This window comes from Thrips palmi, unplaced genomic scaffold (genome assembly GCF_012932325.1).
Source record: "Thrips palmi isolate BJ-2018 unplaced genomic scaffold, TpBJ-2018v1 HiC_scaffold_2, whole genome shotgun sequence".
NCBI classification, from domain to species: Eukaryota; Metazoa; Arthropoda; class Insecta; order Thysanoptera; family Thripidae; genus Thrips; species Thrips palmi.
In genome coordinates, this window is record NW_023144629.1 from 6468304 (window position 1) to 6484470 (window position 16167).

Below are 16167 nucleotides of genomic sequence, written 5' to 3' on the forward strand. Positions count from 1 at the left end.
CGCGGCCCCGGGGTGAGTGGCAGCTGCCTGCTTGCAGTCGCTTGCAGTGGATGAACCTGGTGGCGTTTTATATCGGCCCAAACCGACGCCACCGCATCGCGCTGCACACCGGGCCGCCCCGTAAAAAAGAAAAAAAAAGGAAAACAGTGGAAAGAAGTAAAAAGCCACGTTTTTGCTTTATTTCTGCTTTATTTTGAAGCCCTTTTTAATTGCGGCGTGGCGTCGTCGTGTCATGTGGCGGTGCCGCCCACACTGTGCAGGTGTTTCGTGCTGTTGTTTGATTTGTTTTTGTTGTGCGGTTTGTGTTTCTGCGCGACTCCGGTAGGTGGCGCGCGGGGTTTCGGTTCACGAGCGCGGCGCGGCTGTACTGTATGAACACCACACACACCCCACCTGAGTGACTCACTGGCCACGCCACGCCACGCCACGCCACGCTGATTCCGGTGGCGTCTCGTCCCTGCTCGTCCCGTGCCGGCCCGGCTTGGGCTGGCTTGGCCTGGCTGGTGCCGCCGGTGCTGCCTGGGCCCGGCCGTCACGGTCAAGGCGCAGCTCAGGCACATCTCGGCCTTCCTTTGTGCACCAGTCGGATGGCCGGCAGCACACTGATTCCGAGAGTCGTTCTCGTCGCTCCGTCTCGCTCGCACTCACGCCGGACGCCCCACGAGTGCGAGAGAGACGGAGCGACGAGAGCGACTCTCGGCCCGCAGAAGGCAGAAGGCACGGGCTAACGAAGGAGGGGCGCTCCCACGGTAATGGGAGGGGGGGGGGCATGCATCAGGCGGGCAAGGGAGGGGCCACATCGCAGCGATAAGAGGAAGGTCCTTTGGAGAGCCTCCCGTAACTTTACCGCGGCGGTATCGAAACCCCTCTTGCAGTGTGCTAAAACCGAAGCTAAAACTCGATCGACTCGTGTGCAGCTCGTCGAGATTTGAGTGCTAGCCGCTACTCTTTTTGGTGCTTCTGCATAAAGCAAGCGCTGCGTGTCCGCGGCAGGTCCTGGAGGTCCTGAAGCATGCCAGCTGCTTCTGGGGATTCTCTGCAGGGGTTCCTTTCCTGGCTGCGATCTCTGAGGAGTCCGTCGCTCTCTGTCTCTCTCTAGGCCTTCGTGCAAACTGCCCCCTCTCTTGCCGACCCCGCCCCACCCCGCCCCGCCGATCCTTATCAGCGCGCCCGCCCTCCGTGGCCGCTCTAGAGACGCACAGCCTATTGTACTCGTTGTCATCCTCCATGCGCTGCGCGGTGCCGCGCGGAGCCGTGTGCCCCGCCACAACATTTCAGGTGTGGTGGCCACAAGGACCCCGGCGACGGACGAGTAGTCGTCCGGGACGACGACGGGGTCAACGAGGTCCGGCGGCCTCCGCCGGGGCAGGTCAAGGAGCGCGTCAGGCTGGCCGCCCGGGCGAGGCACGCCCCACCCGGGGCTGACCGTACAGGGGGTGTTTTCGACGGCTAGCCGCAGTGGGGGCAATTTCCTCGAACGCCGTTTGCGTGCGCCAGAGTCCTAGGGCGTGCGGCTTGGCGCCTGCGAGGTAGGCCACAGGCCCGGCCCGCAACACAGCCCTGTGGAGACGGTGGCCCACCTCGCCCCCGTGAGGACGACAGGCGCGATGTAGGCCGCCGTCTCCACATCCGTGTGTTGCGGGCCGGGCCTGTGGCCTACCTCGCAGGCGTTGAAGTGCGCTCAAAACGGCGACCACAATGTCAATTCAACTTCGTGATCAACTTTGTGACTACAACTTTCTGACCACAACTGTGTGGCACACCTGTCTGTCCCTTCCGGACAAGCAGCAAGGCGCTGGCGCGTCATGCGTTCGGTGGACAGAGTGCACCTGCGCAACGTCATCAACAGACAAATTGAGCTTGGAAGTGCCCCTCCCCCTTTCCCGCCGGACTCCCTTCCGATTATGACCATTATGATCCGCTCCCGTTTCGAGGAAATATTTCGCGCCCGACGCAAGAGCGAACGCGGCGCGGCGCCTCTCGGCACCTCGTACCGTCTACAGGAGCCCCCCCCCCTCCCTTCTGCTGTTCCTTCCTTCCTTCCTTTGTTAACATGCAAGATGGCCAGTGCAGGATTGCGGAACCGCGGGGCATTTCGCGAAGGTCATCGTCCGGGAGTCGGAGTCAGACGGAGTCAGCTCGCCGGACTCAGGTGTGAGTGAGCGGATGGCAGGTGCGTGGACAACTCCGCGTGAAAACAAACAAAAAAGCAGCCTCTTTTTTTTGTCGGCTTTTGTTTTGTTTTTCACGGTTTTCCACCTGCAACGGTTTGCTGCGGTCGGTCGGAACAACGGCCTGCCATGCAAGAGCTCGGCAGCCCCGAGTTGATTTCGGTCAGAGAGTAATTTGGGGGTCGTTTAATCAGCCCTCTCTCATTGAAAGAGAGTCGGAGGGTTCGAGAAGCGAGCAAACCCACGCCCAGAAAATACATTTCTTGAAACACGAAAATTTGCGAGGAAAAAGGCAAATTTACTTGCCCCGAGAATAATTTACTTCACCATGAAATAAATTTCACTTGTTCCCAGTCAACTTTTCTTGTTTCACGTTTCTTGTTTCTTTTTTTCTGGGTGTACAGTCCATTGTTGAACTGCAGAGATGCAACCCTCTTCTCAATAGCAACGCCGTGACTTCTCGTTTTCGCCTGCGATTCGGGGAGGAGCATTCCGTCCATTCTGCGCCAGCGCCGCAACGCAGAGCTCCGAGGCGGGGCGGGCGGGGCGGGGCGGGGGGGGCGGGGCGGGGCGGGGCGGGGCGGGGCGGGTCAACGACACATCGTTCACCTCCGTGCATATAGTCTGCCCGGTCTCGAGTCTGATGGTCTGGTTGTGCGGCTCGGGCGCGGCAGGCATTCATTAAGACGGACGCGCCGCGGCTACGCGCGGCGGTGCGGGCGGGCGGGCGGGCGGGGCGGGGGACACAGGGCGGAACAGGGGCAGGGTTAAGGTCTCCCCGCGATAGTTTTGCAGCCGAGGTGCTTGGCTGTTAGACCCTTGCCGACGACCGATACCACGCGTGTTATAGTCCCGCCTGGAAGGGGGGGGGGGGGATAACGCCGGCGATCCAGGACGACGTCGACGACGGCGACGACGGCGAGGCGGTGGGGGAGGCGCCGGGGCCGCCGCCGTCTGGACGGGCGGCTGGAGGCTTGCCTGGAGTGGCCTGGAGGCGCGGCGCTGGCACGCTGGAAGACTCCGGATGCCCCGAGCGGCTGGCTGGAGCGGCTGGAGAAGTGGCGGCGCGCTGGCCGGCCCGCTGAATCCCTTCATTCTCCATTCGGCGCCGCCAAGTGCGGACCGCGGCAGGCGAAGCGCGAAGCCACGCTCCTCCGCCACGACCGGCCGGACGCCGCGACCGCGTGTGGCAGACCTGCTGACGGACAGGGCCTCCAGGGCCTCCAGGGCCTCCAGGGAGGCACCGCGCACCCCGGCCACCCCGACCAGGGTGCGGCGCTTCGCGATGACCACGGCCACGGCGTCCAGAGCGGCCGAGGGGCGCGGGCCCTCGCACGGAGCGGGGGCCGCCAGGGCGCGGTCCCACCACCCGGAGCAACCCCTGCGGCCGCGACCGCCACCAAGCACCGCCTCGCTCTGCACAACCGTGAGTTCACTTGTGTGTGTGTGTGTGTGCTTATGTGTGCGTGTGTGTAAAGTGCGTGCTTTTTTAGAGTGTGTCGGTGTGTGTGGAGCCTCTGCACGATTTTTGCGTACAAAAATCTGGAATTGTGTGGAATTGTACCCGCGATATCGAAATTTCGAATTTGAACAGATTTGTGTAAATTGGAGTAAATTCTCGTGTAAAATTTTTTCGCGTGTTTAAAAAAATGCTTATTTAAAAGTGGAACTCAGAAATTCGTTGTGTCGCAATGCTTAACTCTTGGATGTAATTTTGGACACTCATTTGTATGGAAAAATTCATACAGGAAAAATTGTGAGGCCGCGTACAAAATTATTTTTTATTATTATTGACTGTATGTGTTTACGCCTCTGGACTCGCCACTGCCGCGTCCACCCCACCGCGACGCCGCGACGCCGCGACGTCCACGACGGCAGTGACACTGCCTGCCGGGCCTCCCGGGGCGCGGGAACGGGCGAGCCTGGACTAGCCTGGGCGAGCGAACGCCTGCCGTGTAAACTGTTTGGCGGGAAGGTGTCGTGACGCGGCGAAGGACGGGCTTCCGGCGCGGGGCGTCCTGCCAGTGCTGCCGGGGCGCCGAACTGGAGGGGGTCTTGTGCATGGGTGTGCACGCCGGAATGCACACGCCCGCCCCGCTCAAGGACGCTGGGGTTGTCGCCGACCGGGCAGGCAGGCAGCCAGGCAGCGCCCCCTCGACCCTCACTCGGACCGCCTGGCTGGCTGCCTGCCTGCCTGCGCCCGGAGATGACACCTATTGTTCTAGCCAGCAAGTGCCGGGCCCCCGCCGCCCCCCGCCGCCCCCGCCCCCTATGTCTCATTACCGAAGGGTTCCGCCGTGAGAAACATTTGGCCACTTTCATTACGCAACGCGCACGCGGCGCGAGGGCCGAACAGGCGCCGGTGACAAAGCAACCGCGGACTGGAAATACGTCCCACAGTGGGCCAGAAGACCGGTGGAGGCGGCCAAAACTCAAGTCAAAAATCTTGAGCCGGTGTGACTCTGTTTTACGGTGGCGTTTTTGAGGCCTCCGTTCGGGACAATGCGGAAGCAAAGGCGAGAACAGCGAGCACACTGCAACACTTTGCTCGGTGGGCAATCTGTCGCCAACGAGCGCGCATGCCTCCGGCGGCCACCGCGTCGTTTAGGAGAGCGGTTAGGCGGTGAGCGATTTGGCGATTTCAAGGAGCGAGCGTGGCGGCGCGTGCCGCGTGCCTCACACGACCACCAGGACGACAAGCACGACAACGACCACCACGACGACCACTATGACCACCACCACGACGACCACCACGACGACCACCGCGGCCATAATGAGGGCCCCCAATCGCGCGATGACGTCACGCCGTCATCAAGGCGGTAGCGCCGGCATCGCGAAGCTAGGGGGCGAAGCCTTGGAAGTCCTGCCTGCCTGTCCGTCCGTCCGTCTGTCTGTTTGCCTGTCTGGTTGTCTGTGCGGCTCTATTTGAATGGTTGAGTCGGTTTCTCATGCGCGACGACGGCCTGGACGGCGCGGCCAAGTCACTGGAGGGCCCGTCCTGCAGCCAGGACTCCAGTCAGGACCTGCAGCAGGGGCCACACACTCCCACACACCCCCACACACCCCCACGCCGTCCGCGGCCCTCCAGGACTCTCGAACTTCAGGACTTCCAGGATGGAGGACTCCAGTACTCCAGGACTTCCAGGACTCCAGGACGGCCCCTGACGCGGAAAACGAAGGGAATGGCGCGCCTGGAATTATTTGCGTTAATCTCGCCGGAGTGCGGACTGTGCGGCCGTGCCCGTTTATGTCCTCAGCGCGCGAGCCTCGGCGCCTCGGCAGTCAAGCCTCGGCACGGCGCCGGAAACGAGTCGGGATGAGCAGGCGAGGCAGGCGAAGCAGGCTTGCAACTACCACTGTATAATTTGGCGACTAGGCATGCGTTCGCCCGTGCGTTTCTGTCTGTACTGTCTGTCTGTCTTTGTCTGTCGGTCTGTGTACGTCTGTAGGTCTGAATTGACAGAAAGGAGGCAGCGTAGGTGGGTATCTTAGCACACGCAGGAATTCCGAGAGGCATTCCTTTCAAGTTTTATAGGTCTATCGCCCTGGGCGTAAAGTGCGCAGGCTTCAATTAATGTTTTTATGAAGGGTCTTAAGGTGCTCCTGCACTGCGAATCTGGTTCCCAAGCAGGCACTCATACAAATAATTCCTCGAGGGAGGAGCGCATCTCTGACTTTTGTATGACTCACAAGGATCTAGGGGTTGGATTCTATCCGGCGACCATCCGAGTTTGAGGCTGGCAAAGTTCCGGAGCACTTGGGCTTAAAAAACTTCCATTAGCGTTACTTCCTTTTTTTCATACTCCGCCTTATCTCGTGCGAGGGATTTACTTCAAGTTTCTTTCTGACCACCGGGATTTTTGTTACGTTTTTGTTGCTGTTGTTTTTCGGCTGGATCCCGGAGGAGACAGCTGTCGCGCTGATTAGAACCCAACGGACGCGAGGATGCGTAGCCATGGCGTAGCGGAGCGCGAGACAGAGAGAGACAGAGACGCCGGCGAGGAACCGCGGCGCGGCACGCCACTGTAGTTTGCGGCCGTGTAGAGCGGGCCGAGTCGGCGGAAGGCGGCCAGCAGACTCATCCCGAGAGTCTTCTTCGTCGCTCTGTCTCTCTCGCACCTGGACGGGACGCGCCATGAGTGCGAGGGAGACAGAGCGACGAAGAGGACTCTCGGTCCTGTCGGCGTCGGCACGCGAGCGGTGTAGCAGTGTAGTGGTGAATGGGCGGCTCTGGCGCTTAAAGTTTCAGACGAGCAGGCAACACAGTAGTGTGGGGCACACGAGCCACTTGGGGGACGTCCATTTAGTACGTTACACACGCTGGCGGCGTCCGAATCGGCTATAGCTCTGTCTCTCTTTAACCCGCAGAGCCGTGTAGAGCTCTTACAGGAGTGACAGAGACAGGGCTGTGCTGGCCGCCGAAAGGGGGAGACGGGTGGGACGGGCATTGTGTTGACCGGCAGCCGAGCGATCCCGACCTCTCTCTCGCACTCACGGGGCGTCCCGCATGCGCCGCAGCGGTGCGAGAGAGACAGAGCGATGCCCTTTCGGACCGGCTCGGCAAGCAAAGGCGCGTGTCCACTGGACCGCCCAGAGTGTGCTAACGCTTCCCTTCGGTTCGGCCCTTTGGAATCCCCGACTCATCCGGCCGGGACTCTCCGAGGGACTCTCGGGACAGGGGCCGAAGGGCCGTCACGGGGGCACACTGCAGCGCCGTCTCTCTCGCGACGGGGCGCCCCGTGAGTGCGAGAGAGACAGCGGCGCCGTTCGGCTGTTGCTGCAGCAAGCGAAGCAAGCCGCTAGGATGCTCGGACATCGTCGCGGACATCGTAACTTACACACTGCCTCCGCCAAGGCCCGCGGCGCCTTCGCTGCTCCCTGTCGCGGTGTGGGAACGGCCGGCTGGCCGCTACACTACAATGAGTAGCGGTGCCCCCCCCCCGGCCATTTGCTTGGGACCGCGTACTTGGGATTGCTACTTGGATGTCCATCCGTCCACGCGCGCGGCGCGGATCGGGACTGCCGGGCTGTTTGTAGTCCGAGAGTCTCGCTCTGTCTCTCTCGGAATCAGTCTGCGCTGCTGTGTGCGAAGTGTGGATCCGCGAAGGATCCGTTACTGCCAACCTCACGGCCCAACTGCCGGACCGCTCGCGAGGGAGAGAGAGAGAGAGAGATCAGTCTGCCACTGGCAGGTCAGGGCCACGGGGCCGCCGAATCATGGTCATGGTTGCCGTGGTCGCGGACGAGGGGAGGGGGAGGGGGTACCGCAAGCTGGTTAAGGCCCGGATAAGTGGGTGGAGGTGGCGGATGTGCCGAATACCCGGCGCCTGGTCGTTCTCGTGATGAGTGCCGGCCGGTGCCGGCGGGAGGAGGAAGCGGGATGCGGAGTCGTTTTCATGCGACTGCTTCTCCAAGTGGACCAAGGGCAGCGCGGCTGGCACCGCCTTAATGACTCAAATCGCACTTTCTCCGCTCACTCTATGACGGACCGCGGCACCAGAAACGCGGACGAGTCTTTCTTTCGCGAATTATTTCGCGAGTGGGAGAGGGAAGGAGAGGCTCAGTCGGCCGCTACACGGCGGGACCCAAATTGCCAAAATGAGGTGCAATCGACAGCGGCGGACGAGTGTACAGTGGAGGGGCGCCTGGAGCACCTGGAGCACCTGGAGCACCTGGACCAGGGCATTAAGTTATACGAGGAAGTCGCTGGGCGCTGTGCGACTTTGTTAAGTATGTCGGGGTCGCGAGGAGGGGGCTAGTGCTTGTGCCGGGCGATGTAGCGTTAACCGCCTGCAGACTGAGAGTCGTTTTCGTCGCTCCGTCTCTCTCGCACTCATGCGGGTCGTTCCTTGTACGCGACGGAGACAGAGCGATGGAAACGACTCTCGGAATGAGTCCGCTGTCGCTGGGAGGAGGAGGCCCGGCCGGCCGCGCCAGCGCGCTAGCGCCCGCGGAAGTCGGCATAGGCAACCCACTGCGTTGGACGCTCGGCTGTGTCGCGGGGCTGCCTACCCGCTGCACTGCGGGCGCCTGGGGGGAGAGAGAGCGAGAGAGAGAGAGAGAGAGAGAGAGAGAGAGAGAGAGAGAGAGAGAGAGAGAGAGAGAGAGAGAGAGAGAGAAGGGGGAGAGGGCGAGGGGCAGCCACCGGCCGAGCTGTCAGTAGTAAGCATCACCCCGACTCACCCACCGCCGTATTGGTTCCCCCAGGTCACCTGTCCTCGTCCTTATGTCAATATGTGACCACGGTAATACCAACTACTGCCGCCCCGCCCCTGTTCCACCCAGTTTGCGGGGGAGAGAGACGAGTGATGAGACGTGCGGCGGCAACATAGTCGAATCTCCGTAACTCCGCAGCGCTGGCCACGGCAGCGGCAGATGTTTTCGCGGAGTCCGCCCGGCATAAGTATAATCACCGTAATGTGAGAACTCCCTCCGGCGTGGCGTGGCGTGGCGTGGCGAGGCCCGTTGCGGTGGGCGCCGAATAACGCGAACGCGCTCCGGACGGCCAAACGATTTTGAGAAAATGCCGAGTAGAATCGGTAGAATCCTAGTGGGCGTTCTTTGCGGACTTTCGAGGCGCGGGTGTGATTTAGAAGCCGAGTGTCGGGATAGCGGGAGTAGAACCCGGCCCGGTCCGTCCAGTGTCCAGTTTCCCAAGGAAAACAATCTTGTGCGTGGAGCTCACGACGGAACCTGAACGGAAATTTAGTTTGCTATTTTCTCGGCCTGGGACTCGAACGAACCGAACGTGTGACCCCACTAATGGATTGCTCTCCGAACGAGGAAGCCATTGGTGGGGTCACACGTTCGATTCGAGTCCTGTTGAGCGACTCTGAAGCTAAAAACACGTCCAGAGTTTTGGCTGCCTGCACCGGTCTTCTGCTGGCCCACTGTGGGAGTCCGCTTCGCCATTGTTGGATCCCGCCCACGCAGCGGCAGGGCACGGCGGCACTGCGGGGAACCCAGCGGCCAGTTTTTCCGGAGTGGGCCGAAAATTGGCGATGCCTTATCGGCGGCGCAGCGCGCGGCCTTGGTCGGAGCGTCTTATTGTTGGAAAACGGAAAAGGGCCCGAAGGGCGTCCTTGAAAAGTGTCTCGACCGTAAAACGACGCCGTCCTGATGCTGACCGATAGGCCGAGCCGAGCGGCGAGCCAAAGCCCAGCGGACAGGCAAGGCAGCCAGGCCGCGCGGGTTGGGAAACGCATGGCTCGCTTCGACCGCGTCTTCGTCCTCTTCGTCGTCTTCGTCTACTCGCGGCGACCTCTTCTGCCGCCGTATCCGCCCCCCCCCCCCTCCTCCCCACTGCCGCCCCTGCCTCCTCACGTCCGCTAAAAAATGACTGTGTGCGCGGAGCGGAGTGGCCTCCTCTGTTAAAGTACCACCCATCCATCTCTATTCTCTATTCTCGAGTCAGTGGTCAGTGTACCGTCATTGTCCGTGTGTGCGTGTGCGTGTGTGTGTGTGAGTGCGTATTTATTTTATGTCGGCAGAACAGGGCGCATCGAACCGTGACCCAGCAGGCCCATATCAACCCGGTGGCAGGGCAGGGCAGGGCAGGCCAGGCCAGGCCAGGGCGACGGCCCCGGAGGCCCCGGAGGCGAATAACTTGTTGAGCGAGGCCTTGTTCTTGTTGGCGTGCTGCAGGCGCTGCTGGTGCTGCTGGCGGCGCTGCCGGCCGCGCACGCCGCGCTGTACCGCGCCACGCGCACGGACCACTACTACTACAACCGCTACGGCGGCGGCTACACCGCGGCGTCCGGGTGGCCGGACGCGGGCATCGGCGGCGGCGCGCCGCCCCCGACCTGGGACCGCCCCGGTGGACCCGCCCCCGGTGGACCCGCCCCCGTCGGACCCGCCCCCGGCGCCCTGGTCCCCGTCGGCGGCCCGCAGGCGCGCGACGCAGGCTACCGCGGCAACGGATATGACAACCTGGGCGGCGCGGCGCCGGGAGGGGGCTGGCCCGAGCAGGGTGGCCAGCAGCCACCAGGTACGCACCGGAAAAATCTCTCAACCAGCATTAAGCGTTTCGGTTGGTTTTTCACCGTCTGCTTCCCTTCACCAGGCGGGCCCCGCCTCGGCACGTGGCGCGGCACCGGCGTCTGGGACTACGGCAACGGCGGGCCCCCCGTGGGCGCGTGGTCGGGCACCGGGACCTGGGACGCCGAGCGCGGCCAGTTCGTCGGCGACGTCTGGAAGGGCCCTCCCTTGGTGTCCGGCCAGGGCGAGCACTGGCAGGGTGGCCAGGGCGGCCAGGGCGGCAGCTACTGGACCATGGGGTCCTCGACGGACTGGAACAGGCCGCCGTCGGGGTACAACAGCCACGGGTCGCCGCTGGGGCACCAGGGCGGCAGCGCGCCCCAGGCCGGCGGGTACACGCCTTGGGCGCCGCCGCCGCAGTCGGGCAACCAGGGCTACTACTACTACTACGTGGACAACAAGCCGGCCTCTGGGGGCGGGTACAACGGTGGAGGCAGCGGCGGCGGCGGCGGCTGGGGCGGCAGCTACGCCTCCGGCTGGAACAACTACGGCACCCACGGCACCGCCTGGGACAGGCGCGACCCGCCCAGGCCGGGATCTGGGTGAGTGGACGCCGTCGACGCCGTCGCGCACGGCGGGAAGGCGCGAGGATGTTCGATGATGTAATCGAGTCCTTTCGTTTGCAGGAGCAGCGGGTACCCGTCGTCGGGCGGCCATCCTTCCTACCCGGTGGGGGGCGGCAGTGGCGGCAGTGGCGGCAGTGGGTCGTGGAGCTCCGGTGGCAGCCAGTACCGGCCTGGTGGAAGCAGTTACCCTTCGGGAGGGAGTAGCTACCCTTCCGGTGGAGGCGGTTACCCCTCTGGAGGAAGCAGTTACCCTTCGAGTGGATCCAGCTACCCGTCTGGGGGTAGCAGCTACCCGTCCAGTGGGACCAGCCGCCCGCCCAGCAGCAGCTACCCCAACAGTGGAACTAGCCCCCCTCCCAGCAGCTACCCTTCCGGCGGCTCCAGCTACCCCTCGGGAGGCAGCAGTTACCCGGCAGGAGGAAGCAGCAGTTACCCGTCGACCGGGAACAAGTATCCGTCAGGTGGGAGCAGTTATCCGTCTGGAGGAAGCAGTTACCCCAGCAGTGGCACCAAGTACCCGTCTGGGGGCAGCAGCAGCTATCCCGCTGGGGGCAGCAGCAGCTACCCTGCCGGTGGAAGCAGTGGTTACCCTTCAGGAGGAAGCAGCAGTTACCCCGCCGGTGGAAGCAGCGGCTATCCAAGTGGAGGAAGCGGCAGCAGTTACCCCGCTGGAGGGAGCGGCAGCAGTTACCCGGCCGGTGGCAGCAGTAGTTACCCATCTGGAGGAAGCAGTGGTTACCCTGGAAGCGGCAGCCATCATTCAGGAGGAGGCAGTAGTTACCCGGCAAGCCCGGGCTGGCCATCACCAGGGGGCAACAGTTATGGTGCTGGAGGTAACAGCTATCCTTCAGGAGGTAGCTCTTACCCTGCTGGACCCAGTTACCCTCAGGGCGGCAGCAGCGGCAGCAGTTACCCGGCTGGCGGAGCGAGCGGCGGCTACTACCCGCCCAAGGGTGGCTCGGCGGGGTGGTCTTCGGGCGGTAGTTCGTCTCGTCCGCCGCCTCCTGGGTACCAACCCCCCGTCATCCCTCGCTTCCCCTCCTCTGGTGGGGGCTACCCGTCCGGAGGGGCAGCACCACCGCCAAGCTACCAACCCGGCGGCGGCTACCAACCAAGCGGCGGATACCAGCCTAGTGGTGGCTACCAACCCAGCGGCGGCTACCACCCAGGCGGCGGCTACCAATCAGGAGGCGGCTACCCTCAGCAAGGCGGCTACCCGCCGCCCGGCGGCAGCCCGTACAACCCTCCGGGGGGCGTGTCCGGCTACTCCGACAGGCGTCACTACGAAGACGCGTACTCCAGGGGGCCTGTCGGGGCGGGCCCCGCGCTGCCGCCTGGACCGCCTGGACCGCCTGGTCCTCCCGGGCCTCCGAACCGCTACCCCGGCAGCGGCCAGGCCACGGCGGGTACCTGGATCCTGGTGGCCGGCTCCGGAGGTTACTACCCCGACCAGGGCGGCAGGCAGGACGGCGGCTACCCCGGGCAACCAGGCCCTCCCCCAGGACACCCTATGCCGCCAGGACCTCCTGGTGGCAACTGGCCTCCAGTTGGCCCGCCTCCCGGTGGCAACTGGTACCCTGGCGACGCAGGCCGCTACCCCGACCAGGGCGGCGCACCCCCGCAGGGCGGCTACCCGGACAGGGGCGGCTACCCCGATAGAGGCGGCTACCCGGACCGAGGAGGCTACCCGCCAGCACCAGGCAGTGGCGACAGGTACGGCGGCGGCGGCGGTCTCCATGTGCAGGGCAACTACCAGGAGACGGGATACCCTCCCGCCGACGGCCACGGCTACGGTAGCCACGCTGGCGGCGGCAACGGCTACGGAGGCGGCAGCGGCAGCAGCAGCGGAGGCGGCTACGGAGGCGGCAGCGGGGGCAGCAACGGCGGCGGCTACGGAGGCAGCAGCGGGGGCGGCAGCAGTAGTGGAGGCGGCTACGGCGGCGGCGGCGGCAGTGGTGTGTACTACCTGGACCGAGACAACCCCCACTACCACCAGCAGACCGGGGGCACAGGTACGCCGTTCACCGAGTAGAGCGTCGGGGAACTGAGCGGCGGGGCGGGGCGCCTGGGAGGTAGGCAACCCAACCTGCCCCCGCGCGACCCGTGCTGCCTATGCCAGTTCCATGACGTTCTACAAATTATGACTTTTCGTTAAATTTTTGCTTTATGTGGTTTAAATCCGTGGCGGGGAGAATTCAGAGCCCCGCTTTGGCCGGCATGTGAGTCCATGGCTGTCGCCACAACACTGTCTCGACGGCCGGCCGGCAATGCAAGTCAAAGGAAACTTCATCCGTGTATTGGTCGATGTTTTGAACTCGAATCATACAACATTGTCATTTTGTAGCATGTGTTGAAAATTGGACTGACCGAAAAACCCTTCGTCGGACAGACGTTATCCTTTTACTCGCAGTGAGGTACTCTGATCTCCTCCGCCGATGAGTGTGTTTCGCTTTAACGTAATGAGTGGCTTTGTCTGTTGCTTTTGTGATGTTGCACTGCGGAGCCTTGACAACGCTGGGCCATTGATCTACACGTTTACTTGGCTGAGCGGCACGGAGCGTGCGTGCGTGTGTGTGTGCGTGCTGCGGATGCATGAGGCTTGTGCATTATGCATACGCATATGCATGCATGTCTGGTGCATGAGCATTTTGTGAGGAAAATGAGCGAGCGCTGCTCTGCAGCCAGCGCCGCCGCGATGTGGTAATGTAGTTCCTGCCGAGTTTGCGTTTTGGGGTCCCCCCCAAGAACAAAATAAACCCTTTGCTAAAAACAGCCGAGGCTCTCTGGCTCTCTGGCTCTGAAAGGCAGCTAGGTGCCCTCCACTCCATCCACTCGTTCACTCCGCGAGATAACAGTCATGAGAAGACACCATGCATGTCATCGTGGCTGCCGCGCGCAGGACACGGCCCGTGACTCGTCATGCTCACTACCTCATTACTCCCCCACCCCGTCCTCCACGCAGCCAATATTATTATTTTTTGTGCACGAGTGCAGATAACTGTGGCCAGTGGGCAAAAAAAGCGCTCCTGTTCCAAGAACAGTCCATTGGGAGTGATTGCAGGGCGACGTCTCTTCGATTTCGCAGCCAGTTTCGAACCCCCTCCCCTTGGATAGATCATAACAGTATTATTGCTTGATAAAAATTATGAAAAATTGGAGCAGCTGAATACGGTGCTATACTGAACGAAATTAAAATTTTCGACCCCCCCCTCTCCCACTCTATTTGACTTCGCTCAGAGACCCACGGTGCATTCTTCACCCTGCCCCATTTGACTCAGCTGAGTATCAGATGACCCACGGTGCGCTCTTCACCCGTCCAGACAGCCTCAACTAGCCTAGTACAAAAAGGAAAAAAGAATCGGATTTACGCGTTGCGCGGTCGAATGGAGAGAGCCAAACTAAACGATGGATCATATGGCCGGCCTCGGCTCCACAGGCATCTACCCCGCTCCTTACGAAACTCTCCTGAACCACCACGGTGCAGGTGGCGGCAGTGGCAGCAGTGGCGGCGGCACCGGCAGCACCTCGGCCTCCAGCTCCACGCCGCCCAGCAGCAGCAACTTCTTCCAGGTGCGTTCTGACCGCCTCACCGTGGTCTAGGCGGTCTAGGAGAGGACTAGGCCCCCCAAAGGGAGGCTTGGCGAGACCGCAGGAGCGAGGCAAGGTTAGTGTCGGGGCGCAGTCCGCCACTAGTGTACGCCATCAGTGAGTCCTGAACATTGCCTACCTTAAGGCGTTTTATTAAGGGCAGAACAGGGAAATCCATGACCCCCATGACCTTCTCCCTCGGCGCCGGTGTACTGGGTCGGATAAACTGAAGGTCCCTGCCGTTTCTGCCCTGATTTGTTTGTGTTTGAGTGACTGAAAACAATTGGTTCCTTTGGTGGCGCCCAGGGCACTTCCTTTTTGTCTAATACCAAAACTAGCTGTTAAGAACTGATGTACTGTAAAGTAGCGCCTTAGAATTATTGAAGCTCAATAGTAGATGGGTCCACCTCTGTCAACGCCACTGCTTGACAAGGAGCAGCTAGCACTTAAGACTGACTGTTTGGAATTAGAACTGTTAAGCTTAGGACTCTATGGTAAGCATGTCTCAAAACTTCAAGCGATGTAAATATTCAAACTCTTGGGCATAAACCGGACCTATCAGGCATAGCTTGGTCTCGGCATGGTCTCTGTCTCCGTGCTCTCTGGCGAGCCGCGGCGTGCGCGTGAGGCAGAGTGCCCACACTGGCACTTCCTTTGGCGCTGGCGGTCTGGCGACGAGGCGGAGAGGCAGCGAGGTGGCCCGCAACGCAGGTGCACTGCCAAACGAAAGTCCGCCCGCTTGCTTTCTGGATCTGACCACGCCACTGGTGCGCTTGTTGCGTGTTGCGTGTTCCCAGGGCACCACCAAGTCGTACCTGTACGACCGGAACAAGGACAAGGACGGCACCTCGGCGGCCACCACCACCAACGGCGTCCCTAGCGAGGCGGAGTCCACGCCACCGGTGGACGCGGCCGAGAGCACGGGGGCGACCACCTCGACGAAGCCCAACGCCGACACGACCAGCAGCTAGCGCAGCTAGCGCAGCTAGAGGGAGGGAGAGGGAGGAGCCCCGCGAGGGAGTGCGACAGGACAGAGTGAGACGGAGAGCGCGAAAGACAAGGGGGCCGGGCGTCTCGATGGAGGCGTCGACGTCGATGCGACAAGACAGCGTAGACAGCGGCATCAAGTGTTGGAACGCCTGCCACACTGGGAATGCAGTCCCGCTCGGTGCGCCCGTCGGGGTGGATGCCTACCCTCTAGGCGCCCAGCCCAGCCTGTGTCTAGCATTTCTGTGGGCTGAGCCAGTAAGGCTGACACCAGGTCTGCTGCCTTGAGTAGTGTTGTGTTCTCAATATACATGCCCATAATTCAGTGAAATTTTTGGAAGAGTATTTGCAATGAGCCAAATTTAGAGTGGTAATTAAATAAGTCTTAGCAGGAGATGTTGGAACATTTGTCTAGTTTCATTTTTTAATATCATTGTAATAACTTCTGTGAAGCGTTTCAATTTTGGTCTGATCTCAGGTTCTTACACTGAGGCAGCACAACTCCAGAAAAATTTGTGTTGTATCATGTTTTGTTTTAATTGCAAAGATTTGAGTTAAAGGTGCAATTTGCAAAAAAAAATTTGGGCTCCAGCTTTGTGAAGTTCCTACTGATAAGTAGCTCCTTAGATATGATCCTATATTTATTTAGATTGTACTTGTAAGAAAATAAGTGATCGGCCCTGATCTCATCTATTTTTCCAGTTTATGAAATTAGGTTGTATTTATATTTGTAGCTCTCCCATTTGCCATAATCATTCAAATTAAAACCGAAACACTGATGATCGTGTTCTAGTTTTTTGTTCAACAAAGTAAAATGT

The 16167-nt window shown here is 61.3% G+C and overlaps 1 protein-coding gene across 1 annotated transcript; it reads left to right on the plus strand.

Moving 5' to 3' along the window:
• Positions 1 to 1698: 1698 nt before the first annotated feature.
• Positions 1699 to 16132, plus strand: LOC117647442 (uncharacterized transmembrane protein DDB_G0289901-like). The gene is made up of 5 exons (XM_034389187.1): positions 1699 to 1765; positions 10234 to 10750; positions 10835 to 12786; positions 14259 to 14344; positions 15160 to 16132. The coding sequence occupies exons 1-5, from the start codon at positions 1699 to 1701 to the stop codon at positions 15331 to 15333; spliced, it is 2796 nt and encodes a 931-aa protein (XP_034245078.1). The 3' UTR covers positions 15334 to 16132.
• The last annotated feature ends 35 nt before the right edge of the window (positions 16133 to 16167 follow it).

Excerpts from the sequence above, each read along its gene's own strand:
- LOC117647442 (XM_034389187.1), top strand. The coding sequence starts at position 1,699 with ATGTCAATTCAACTTCGTGATCAACTTTGTGACTACAACTTTCTGACC. Across the intron at positions 1,766-10,233 it reads CACAACTGTGTGGCACACCT|GCGGGCCCCGCCTCGGCACG; the intron begins GTCTGTCCCTTC and ends TCCCTTCACCAG. Across the intron at positions 12,787-14,258 it reads CCAGCAGACCGGGGGCACAG|GTGGCGGCAGTGGCAGCAGT; the intron begins GTACGCCGTTCA and ends ACCACGGTGCAG.